This window comes from Oncorhynchus clarkii, chromosome 33 (genome assembly GCF_045791955.1).
Source record: "Oncorhynchus clarkii lewisi isolate Uvic-CL-2024 chromosome 33, UVic_Ocla_1.0, whole genome shotgun sequence".
In the NCBI taxonomy this organism is placed as follows: Eukaryota; Metazoa; Chordata; class Actinopteri; order Salmoniformes; family Salmonidae; genus Oncorhynchus; species Oncorhynchus clarkii.
Window position 1 is genome coordinate 1,693,657 of NC_092179.1, and position 11,231 is coordinate 1,704,887.

At 40.7% G+C, this 11,231-nt stretch overlaps 1 protein-coding gene across 9 annotated transcripts; it reads right to left on the reverse strand.

Moving 5' to 3' along the window:
• Positions 1 to 1,064: 1,064 nt before the first annotated feature.
• LOC139392634 (eukaryotic translation initiation factor 4H-like) lies at positions 1,065 to 10,978 on the reverse strand. 9 transcript variants are annotated; one of them, XM_071140746.1, is made up of 9 exons: positions 10,856 to 10,945; positions 10,419 to 10,504; positions 8,366 to 8,553; positions 8,226 to 8,290; positions 7,354 to 7,450; positions 6,461 to 6,520; positions 5,042 to 5,240; positions 3,303 to 3,418; positions 2,043 to 2,278 (listed from the first exon to the last, which is right to left on the reverse strand). In XM_071140746.1, the coding sequence occupies exons 2-9, from the start codon at positions 10,493 to 10,495 to the stop codon at positions 2,274 to 2,276; spliced, it is 807 nt and encodes a 268-aa protein (XP_070996847.1). In that variant the 5' UTR covers positions 10,496 to 10,504; positions 10,856 to 10,945; the 3' UTR covers positions 2,043 to 2,273. The 9 variants fall into 9 exon arrangements, with proteins under 9 accessions (XP_070996850.1, XP_070996855.1, XP_070996846.1 ...); XM_071140749.1 differs by lacking the exon at positions 10,419 to 10,504 and having other exon boundaries at positions 1,065 to 2,278; positions 5,085 to 5,240; positions 8,366 to 8,547; positions 10,856 to 10,978; XM_071140745.1 differs by lacking the exon at positions 10,419 to 10,504 and having other exon boundaries at positions 1,176 to 2,278; positions 5,085 to 5,240; positions 10,856 to 10,960.
• Between the last annotated feature and the right edge of the window lie 253 nt (positions 10,979 to 11,231).

Sequence of the window (11,231 nt, forward strand, 5' to 3'; positions counted from 1 at the left end):
GGAGACAGAACATGTCTACTTCCTGAGCAGTATGGCGGCTGCCTGGTCCCATAGTGTTTATATTTGCGTACTATTGGTTGTACAGATGAACGTGGTACCTTTAGACATTTGGAAATTGCTCCCAAGGATGAACCAGACTTGTGGAGGTCAACAGTTATTTTTCTGAGGTCTTTGCTGATTTCTTTTGATTTTCCCATGATGTCAAGCAAAGAGGCATTGAGTTTGAAGGTAGGTCTTGAAATACACACCCAGGTACACATCCAATTGACTCAAATTATGTCAATTAGCCTATCAGAAGCTTCTAAAGCCATGGCAACATTTCTGGAATTGTCCAAGCTATTTAAAAAGGCAGTCAACTTAGTGTATGTAAACTTCTGACCCACTGGAATTGTGATACAGTGAATTAAAAGTTAATTAAATCAAGTCTGTAAACAATTGTTGGAAAAATTACTTGTAGATGTCCTAACCGACTTGCCAAAACTATAGCTTGTGAACAAGAAATTTGTGGTGATTGAAAAATGAGTCAATGACTCCAACCTAAGTATATGTAAACTTCAACTGTATATACTTTTCATGTAAGTAGTAACAGAAAATTCAATAATTTTATTTTAAATGTTCAAAATACCAAAACCTGTGTGTGTGATATATATATATATATTCAGCCCCATCTACCCTCTGCAAAACAAACAGCCAATTTATAACTAATATTGGGTGCTTCAATCAAAAAAGCCAAAGTTCTTGCTCAGGGGCATATTCATTACACCGATTCTGTTGCAAAACATTTCTTAAACAGAAGCAAACAATACAGGACCCACCTAAAATGTGTCCAATAGAAACAATCATTTTGTCATAATGAATACACACGGGGTAGTGTTGAGGATGAGGAACTAGGCTCTCTGCATGCGATGCCTGGGGATGAGAGACCTAGTTGTTTCTGATGTATGCAGAAAGACACTTGCGAACAGAACTTTTAGGGAATAATAAAGAATAACTTAGAAATGGCCTGAACATGTATGCATGTTCCTTACAGCGTTCTTTTTCAAAGCAATGCCTGCCCCGTTCCATTAAATTTAAATGTTTTTATTCCATGTTCACATTGGTTCATGTGTTCTCAGAGAACTACTTCATTGCCTTGACTCATTCACCCATCCCACTTAAAACACATTCATAATACATTTCTGTAAGATTATACATTTTATTGCCATAAACAGTGTAGGAAAATGAACAAAAAAATGAATAAAAACAGCAGATCTTTCTATAGTACAGTAAGAACAAGGTATCACTAAATTTCATAACCAGTAAAATGTAAATAAAAATGGTAGCGCAACAAATTCTCAAAAGCATCCTACACCATCTACTGGTAGGCAGACTAGATTTAGCCAGTCTCCATGGGACAAATGAGCAGATTTTTTTTTTTTTTTTTTTTTTTTTTTTCAGTTAACAGTTTCCTATGTTAAAGTTGGATATTTTGCAGTGTTTAGGTGATACATTTTTTTGTTGATAAAATGCATGTAACTATCAAGCTGTGGAAGTAGAAAGTTGCCAGACAAAGACCGTTGCAATAACCCATGTTTCTGATTTAATCTAGTGAGCGCTTCAGCTTCTCCTCTAAACAAACACTTTCGGCATCGCTCCATTATTGCAGGAAGCCATTTTTTCCTGGATTGAACAGACTAAGATCAAAAATCTTTCAAAATCAGGTTCCAGAATTACACATTGAGACAACATTAAGGATTCAGTTCTCTTGGCAATGTTATCATTTAATATTTAAGACAGTGGAAATTTGAAGCTGAAATGATTATCATTTCACAAATAGGGCAGAAATTTAGGAGGAAAATGTATAAAAGACACCAAAGGAACAGCTTTTTACAGCTGTATGTCTAAAACTGCAAATCATTTGGTGAACACAAAGGATGCCTTGGGAAAGGTAAGAGAAAATTACACAGCAAAGTCCTTACCCAAAGGCAACAGAACCAAACTGAAGCCACTGTCCAGAGTTCCTTTTGATGTGTGTGGGGTACGGGTCAGGTTGACATAGGCCTGGCCCCTGCCCCTCACAGCAGCCTTGGGTCCAACTGCTCTTTTTTTCCAATTAGATGAAGGCCTGCTTTGTGTTAGCGAGCAGAAAGAGGAACCCAGCGCCTGACTCCCCAGCGAGCTTTCTTTGGGAGAAGTCTTTGAAAGATTTTTGGTAAACAAAGCCAGTAGATCCAGAGTAGACTTCCAGAATAATGCAGCCACGTGGATATATCTATTCCTTTTCTGCCTCTTTTTCAAGCTTTGAGAATGAGAAAAAAAAAACATTATGGTTAGACAGGTTCAATGCCAGAGGAAATGTTAAATAATTTAATTAGAGAAATGATAAAATAGTTTAAAGAACTTCTACACTACAACTGGATAGTTAAGCAGATGCAATGACCTTAAAAGCTCCACTAATGAAAATTGTTCTCTTTTTTTTGCACTGGTCCCAAACTGAACACTGACCGTATGGCTGAACAATGTGTTTTAACGTAACGGCAATTTACATTGGAAGTCATAGGGGCTAAACCGAAACAAAAGCAGCACATTTCTGACCAAGTTTTCTTGTTGGTGTCTGTGGGAGGGGAGCATATTCTCTTAAGACAATGGTGTCGTGTTGACCAACAGATGATAAAACCTTCATGACCCCCTACAGAAGCTCAGCCACAACTGCCATGAACCAAACCATCAGAGCAAACCGTTCTATTCTAACAATTCATGTTATACTGATTTTGTAAATGGGGTCAGAATTCTGGTAGGGTTCCATGCCTATCCACTTCAGAGTTAGGGTCGAGAGACACTTCAATTCCAACACAGAGGGTCGAATATAGTAGTTAATTACACTACTAAATAACCGTTGAAAAGTTGTTACTTTTCAGCTCAATTGTATTAATCTTTAACTGCAATCAACATGAATGGACCTTCTCCCAACAGAACTAGACAAAGCAGGCACTAATCACAGGGTAGCAGAGGTGTACATAAAAACCATGTTAACAGTTTGACATGCATTCACAAGCTGCTCTTTGGGTCTTGGTGGGCAGGTGTGTTGTATTATTTTTCCAAGAGTGTGTGTGTTCTCATCTTGTTTTTATTCTGTCTCAATGAAATACTTAACTCAAACTGAACTCAGAGGGTTTTGTTCAGTTCGTCATCTCCAACAGACAGGGATACTAACAGAAGGCGTTAATGTATCCCATTGGCATCGTTTCATTTTTCTACACCGTCCCTGCCCTCCTAGGCTCTCAGGCCTGGTCAATATCTTAAGGTTTGTCTTTGGGAATTACCTCCTCCCTGGGCTTGGCTCCGCCAAATATGGCAGAGTTGGGGTTGGCGACTTGGTTCAGTGGGGCAGCCACCGTGCGTGGCTTCAGCTGAAGCCGTGGTCTCTGCGCCCTCTCCTCTGCAGAAAGCGAAGGGAAAAAAAGACAAACATGATTAACCAACCATTAGTCAAGTCAAATGTTATGTCAACAAGGTGGCCACTGGGTTCAGGATTTTTCAGTGTTTTAACCTTTTTGGGATAGGGGGCAGCACTTTCACTTTTGGATGAATAGTGTGCCCAGAATGAACTGCCTCCTACTCTGTCCCAGATGCTAATATATGCATATTAATATTAGTATTGGGTAGAAAACACACTGAAGTTTCTAAAACTGTTTGAATTATGTCTGTGAGTATAACAGAACTCATATGGCAGGCGAAAACCTGAGAAAAATCCAACCAGGAAGTGGGACATTGAGGTTTGTAGTTTTTCAAAGCTTGGCCTACCGAATACACATTGAGATATGGATACAGTTGCACTTCCTATGGCTTCCACTAGATGTCAACCGTCTTTAGAAACTTGAATGAGGCTTCTACTATAAAGGAGGGGCTCATGAAACCTCTGAGTCAGTGGTCTGGCAGAGTGCCTTGGTCTCATGACTCACGCTCCCGACAGAGTAACCTCTCGTTCCAGTGTTTTCCTTCAATTCTCCGGTTGGAACATTATTGATGTTTTATGTTAAAAACATCCTAAAGATTGATTCCATACATCGTTTGACATGTTTCTAAATATTTATGGTGCAATATCTAACTTCTGTTGACTCCAAAATGGCAGATATTCCTCCGGCTGTTTTGGGTTCTGAGCGCCGTTCTCAGATTATGCTTTTTCCGTAAAGTTTTTTTGAAATCTGACACAGCGGTTGCATTAAGGAGAAGTCTATCTTTAATTCTGTGAATAACAGTTGTATCTTTTACCAATGTTTATTATGAGTATTTCTTCAAAATCACCAGATATTTTGGAATCAAAACATTACTGCACGTAACGCGACAATGTAAACTGAGATTTTTGGATATAAATATGCACATTATCGAACAAAACATCTATTGTGCAACATGATGTCCTATGAGTGTCATCTGATGAAGATCAAAGGTTAGTGATTAATTTGATCTATATTTCTGCTTTTTGTGACTCCTATCTTTGTCTGGAAAAATGGCTGTGTTTTTTTTGACTTGGCTATGACCTAACAATCATATGTTGTGCTTTCGCTGTAAAGCATTTTTGAAATCGGACACGATGGGTAGATTAAGATGTTTATCTTCCATTTGCTGTATTGGACTAGCTAATGTGTGAAAGTTACATATTTCGGAAAAGTATTTTTGAATTTCGCGTGCTGCCTTTTCAGCGGAATGTTGTCGAGGGGTTCCGCCTGCCCTAGAAAGGTTAAAGGAGGGGTCAATATCAACACCATCCCATTATCTTTACAAAAGCTCTACTGTAACAATACACAAAGCCATCAGAAATCCAGCTAAACTGATCTGTTCTTCCATGACTAAACATTGCCTAGAGTTATTTTTCTCAAATGCGGACCTCGATTCCAGAAGTACTGCTGATTTGAATTATTCTCCTTTAATCAGGGACTAGTTCAGGCGTATGACACCAGTGGAGTGTCTGACCAATCAGTCAAATCTATAGATCAATTAACCAACTACGGTTGAGAAAACAAAACCAGCATTACTTCGGACCTCCACACGTTAATTGGAGTACCTCTGGTCTAGTGTTTTATATGAGATAAGAGAGATTGTGACACCGTCAGAGGGTTCTCTGAAGTCTTCCGCGCCGGCGCGCGGTGGTGGTCCGCCGTCCCTGTAGCGTCCCCCCATGCCTGCTCCTCCACCACCTCCCCTTCTGTCACCACCGCGGCTGCCTCCTCTACCCCGCCCGAAGTCGTCATCTCCTCTGTAGCCTACACAAGGAGATACAGAAAGGAAAGGACAGGTTAGACAGTCTTGGGCTCATTCAGGATTGCAATGTTATAGAACGTTAAGATAAAGTATTGTGTAGAACAGACACGATTCTCTCATGAGGAATAAAAGATTAGAAATCTTGTCAGCTCTAAACACCACATTCCTTTCTGTAACATTCTAAACATTAAATCTGTTATTTCCCAGCACCTGGAGCAGCCCTGTAAGTTGACGAATGAGTGAGGTGAACCTCCTGTATGAGTGATGACAGAGGGATCACAAACAAAATGCACCAAGGGACAGAAAAAAAAAACTTGTGCAAATCGTAAAGTACAAATCTCTATGAGAACCCATTAGAATTCCTATGGGGGGGAGGAAATCAAATACTGCTTATATTACACTATTCTGCAGATTTAGAGGTGTTTAGACTAAAAAGATTTGGCATGGGTCCTCAAAATGTTCTACAGCTGCACCATCGAGAGCTTGGTTGCGTCACTGCCTGGTATGGCAACTGCTCAGCCTCCAACCGCAAGGCACTACAGAGGGTAGTGCGTACGGACCAGTACATCACTGGGGCCAAGCTTCCTGCCATCCAGGACCTCTATACCAAGCAGTGTCAGAGGAAGGCCCTAAACATTGTCAAAGACTCCAGTCACCCCAATCATAGACTGTTCTATGCTGCCACACGGCAAGCCGTACCGGAGCGCCAAGTCTAAAAGGCTTCTTAACAGCCTCTACCCCCAAGCCATAAGACTCCTGAACAGCTAATCAAATGGCTACCTAGACTATTTGCATTGTCCCCCCTCTCTTTTACACTGCTGCTACTCTGTTATTATCTACGCATAGTCACTTTAATAACTCTACCTACATATACAAATTACCTCGACTAACCTGTACCCCCGAACATTGACTCTACTGGTACCCCCTTACTGCTGCTCTTTATTTTTTTAATTTTTTTTTACCCATGTATTTTTACTTAACACGCATTTTTCTTAACAGTAAGCATTTCACTGTAAATCTACACCTGTTGTAGTCAAATGTGACAAATAAAATTTGATTCACACAGCAAAAACGATGTAACAATTGATTTGCTTCTTTAGCTTGGCGCTCACTACCAACTACACTGTACTGCACTGCTTGGATCTTAAAATGCAGCGGTCAAACTGGGTCCGCTCTAATGACCGGTTGGGGACCGGCTAAGTCAGCTGAACGCTCATCCCACCTCCTTCGTAGTCGTCTCTGGAACCTCCCCTGGGACCACCTCCACGAGAGCCCCCTCGGCCTGCAAGGGACAGGGCTCAGTTTTAACAACAGGGGTGAGTGGTGCTTTGAGCTGAGGCAGGGGTGTGGAACCCACTTGCTGGTTAGCCAATGGCCTAGGTTAGTAGTACTACTTCTAGAGACAGCTAGTTGAACTATTTGGTTGAGAAAGAGACAAAATTTCAGTTTTTAGCACCATTTACTACAGAAAAGGAAGCAGGAGAGAAGGGAGTAAGATGTAGAATGGATACATTATGAAAAGTGCCAGGTATTCTGAAATGTCAGTATGTAGTGAAATAAAACAAGAATAAGGTCACAGAGACAACAGTGGTAGTGGAACTTGTGCAATGCACTCCTCTTATAAGGACTGATACTGTAGGCCCTATTATAGAGGATTACATAATCCGTTGATCTATAAAAGTACAAGCATCTTGTCTAATTTTTATGACCACACAACAAATGATTGATTATTCCATTATTCTTATAAGTGAAATGCACTGTATGCTTAGATAGTACCAAAGTCAAACCGAACAGCAAAGCTTTTGATTATTTAAAGATTTTAAGACGTCCTTGATTTGAGTATGGTGAAAGATGAGTCTCAGGTCAATGTTAAAGACGCGTAATTCTTCAAATCTCGTAATTGTTCAAATCTAGGCCAAGAGGTATTGCTACTTCATATTAATATTTACAATTAAGACAATCTACAAATCAATATCACGACTCATTAGAGCATGTAATAGAAACACTGAATCAGTTTACATTTCTTTGTAGTTGTAATGATAAGTAAGAAATATGCTAAGCAGTAGTAGTAAGAGGAACAAACAAGTTAGCATTCCAGTGAGCACAAGCGGGTACCTCCTCTGTCGTTCCCCCGGAAGCCGAATCCTCCGGCGCCCCTCTCTTGTTTTCGGCCCTCTGCTATGTCAACCCTGAGTGACCGGTCTCCAAGGAGCTGGAGATGGGGGCAAAAGTCAGCACTAGGAAGAAATGAAACAATGTGGTCCGCTTCTCTGATAATGCTTCCAACAGTGTTTATGTCCTACAAGTATATCACTGTTGGTTGGACGTGTCACCGCATTCAATTGTCCCTTTTATAAAATGACAGTCGGTTGTCACTACACATTTAATCATTTTGGACTGCAATCTATTTTATGAAAGGTGCAAAACAAAGTAAGTTTATATCAATGTTGGGGACAGTTTTATTTGTTTTATGCAAAAAAAGCATAGATGTATATCTTTGTCACGATGCCCATATCACAATACTTAGATTTTCCATACAAAGCAGATTATACCTTTTTAAAGGACTATGAAGTTCACTCAGCGATGCAAGAATAAACAGGATCGGGCCACTTTCCAAAACAACAAAGAGGACAATACCAGCAGCTAATCTCCTCCGCAGTTGTTACGCAGCCATCACGTTGTATGAGAGTGAAGCGAACTTAAGCAGATGCTCTGTGTGAATGTTCACAAATGCAGCCCCTTGCATCAGTGTCACTCTACAATACATTTGGTTCACATAGTTGCTCATGGTCACGTCATAACACTGAGTCTCAGTTTAAGAACCCGTGTTAAGTTAAATAGTATGTGCTACAGCTTTTTTTTAAAGACTGAGTAACATACAGCTGTTTGTTTTCATAGTTTTGACACTAAACCACAGCATCCCTTTGTTTTACATTTATGAGCCAGATACAAATGAGGATCTGAGAAAACTAATTGTGGGTACTCACAGCACCATCATACGTCAAAGCTTCTTTAAGGGATTCCAAGTCATCAAACTCCACATAACAAAAACCTGAAAGGAGAAAAATAATAAAACTGTGTTGCCATGGCTTGTGAGGTTATGCTAAGCCAATGGATGCTTGCTCACCTTTAAATTTGTCAGTTTCTTTGTCTCTAACTAGTCGAACACTCCTGACGTTGAGGTCTTTGAAAATGGCGTCTATGTCTCCTTGTACTGTGTTGAAGGGCAGGTTGCCCACATATGCTGTGTATGGGGGATCTGTTGGTAGATCCTTCTGCTTGCGGGGTCCACCAGGTCCACTGCCACCTCTGGGTCTACCAGAAACGAACACCTCCATGAGAGAACAGACTACAACAGATACAAACTCAGGGTCCTGTACGGGGAGTGGCTAATGGTCAATGACTTGAGCAGGAGATTATGGTTGATAATTGGGACATTAACGGAGTCACAAGCAAAACCTAACGTCCCAGGAAAAAGTGGCAAATAGGTAGCGCAGTCATACTTTTCAGCTGACTTTCTGAGCCTTTGATAAATGATGTACACTTGGACAGATCCATTACCAATCAAATTACCAAAGATCTACAGCTCAAATCCCATAGGAAAATACATAATGTGGCACATACAATACAGGAAATAGGACTAGGCTCTCTGGAAACTGGAGAAATAATTGAGACAGAAAAATAATATTTTTTTTTCTATTTAATTGCCAATAGTGTCAGCAGCGCACAGAAAAAGATGGCATCCCTGTTGGGCTAAATACAGGTAAACAATACTACAGAGCTGCCATTTGTGTCATTTTTCTCAATGAACAGCAGAAGTTCATGTGCACTGATAAGTCATTTTGAAGAAGGGTTTACTTGTAATGACTGTGCCACGTAATTGATTTTCCCTACTGAACTTTGATAAATGCACTGGATATAAGAGTGTCGGCTAAAATTATTTAAATGAAAAATATGTATGCTCCTCATGAGGAGTTACAGGGCTTTGCCAAAACTGCAAGGAACCTGTTCCCTTGCTGGCAACAGCACTCCAATCTGACAGTGCAGAGAAATGCAGATTGGGTCCTGCATGCCTGCAGCATTCCTCCGGTGTCAAGCAAACTGGGCGACCTGGCAGAATCAAGAGGTACCGCCACCAACCAGGGAAAGGGGATATCTATTCAGTTGCACAACAATGCATTCAACTCAAATGTCTTCTAAGAAAGGGACGTTGGGCATGCATGCATTTATCTTTCCCACAATTAGCAAGGAGAGCAATTGTAAAATAACCAAGTTGACTGTTGTGATCTTACATAGCATTTGATAAGACAAGGTGATAATGTGTAGTTATTTGGCCATGGTGTCAAATTAATGTGTGACAAACAGCCCAATAGATACAGGACTAGTTTAGGTATTTCATGATCAGGGGCTCCAACTCCTTTCCTGTGTGAATAAAGCAAAGCAGAATATGATTATAACAATTAATGTTATGACAGTCACTGACAAGGGGTGGAAGACATAACTCCCTGATTTTCGAAATTATCATAGTTACGTTGATCCCATCCAAGAGAGCACGTTTTAACTGCAGTAATACCGTTAGCTAGCTTGTTAAATGTATAGTGTTTTCGTTGATTAGGCTATTTTGAAGTTCTGGCTAGCTGGCTACCTAGTTAGGACTGAGTTTCAGAAATAATTTCAGTATCGCCGCAACATCGTTAGCACGTAACGTTTACATTTTCCTGGTAGTGATTGTCTAAGGCGTCAATGGCAATGCTCGAGTTAGCCCACGTTATGTTAGTTAAATGCATTGCAAACCTAGCTAACTACCTGAGCAAAGCGCAAATCGGCTATCATTGCTACTATAGTTAACGTTAGCTAACGTTCTGCAAATCATAAAGACCTAGCTAGCTAACTGACATGTGTGCGCTCCTCAAACTAGCTAGTAATGGATGCAGGGTGCACTGGGCCAAACTAGGCTAGCTAGCAGAGTTAGCATACTAGCTAGCTAGTCCTCCGCATAAATCTTCATGCAATTAGAACAAGCTAGTCTAGCTAGCTGTCTAGCTAACGTTACCACTAAACAAGGCATCAAAAGGCTTGTGCATTGAATAATGATTACTTGGTAACTAGTTGCTAAACATGCCATGTATTGATAATGATGTCGGGGAATGGTGCATGTTGACATCTCGAGCTGTTATTACCCGATTTGGCCATTCGACGCAGTCCCTGACTTGCTAGCACAACATGCAGCCCATGAGATGCTGGCGCCAAGTGCCATGCTGGCAGTCTGTGAAGATAGAATGACTTGCAATCATAACCATGTCATAATATGTATTGTCAAATCGACATGAATAAGTCGATAACATTATGTAATGGAAAATCTCACACGCACATCTGGAAGTAGCTAGCTATGGTCAATCCACGAGTTTTCCCCGCCCTCAATACCGGCTTCCCATTCATCAAAGCGGCCGTGAGAGGCTAACCACACTGACACTGTCTGGCCAGAGAGTTCTGAACCCGGGCCTATCTTTCAGAAGAATTTCGAACAAGCCCCTGTATATACTAAGGCATCAGTGCGTTTTCTCGCATCACCATACGTTAATACTGATACATTCTATTCGTCCAGGTATTTTCTTACCCTCTGCCTCCACCAAAACTACCGTAAACCCGATCCCGGTCATCGTAGTTATCGTAATCCGCCATTGCCGAGATTGCTGTTGGAGAAAGCAGTTGTTTGTCGAAGGACCTTCAATATAGGGGTACTCAATTTTAGTTGTCCTCTCAGTGCCTGAACCATTTCGAACACTTTTTGCACAGTTAAGTAAAGTTACTACAGATGCCCTCAAATCCCCTAACTAAATTAAATATTAGTAAACTAACAAGATCCAACCCCAGTATCATCTAGATATTGGTATTTATCCTGGCTGGGCAATTACAACAACTGTAAGAAAAATGTGCACATGATGTTAGGCAATTCATGAAGTAGTACAGTCCTTTAGCCAACACTATTTTCC

Coding starts and splice junctions, on each gene's coding strand:
- LOC139392634 (XM_071140746.1), bottom strand. CDS start 10,495: ATGGCACTTGGCGCCAGCATCTCATGGGCTGCATGTTGTGCTAGCAAG. Junction 6,521..7,353: donor CCGGGGGAACGACAGAGGAG/GTACCCGCTTGT, acceptor TGTCCCTTGCAG/GCCGAGGGGGCTCTCGTGGA. Junction 3,419..5,041: donor TATAAAACACTAGACCAGAG/GTACTCCAATTA, acceptor CGCTTTCTGCAG/AGGAGAGGGCGCAGAGACCA.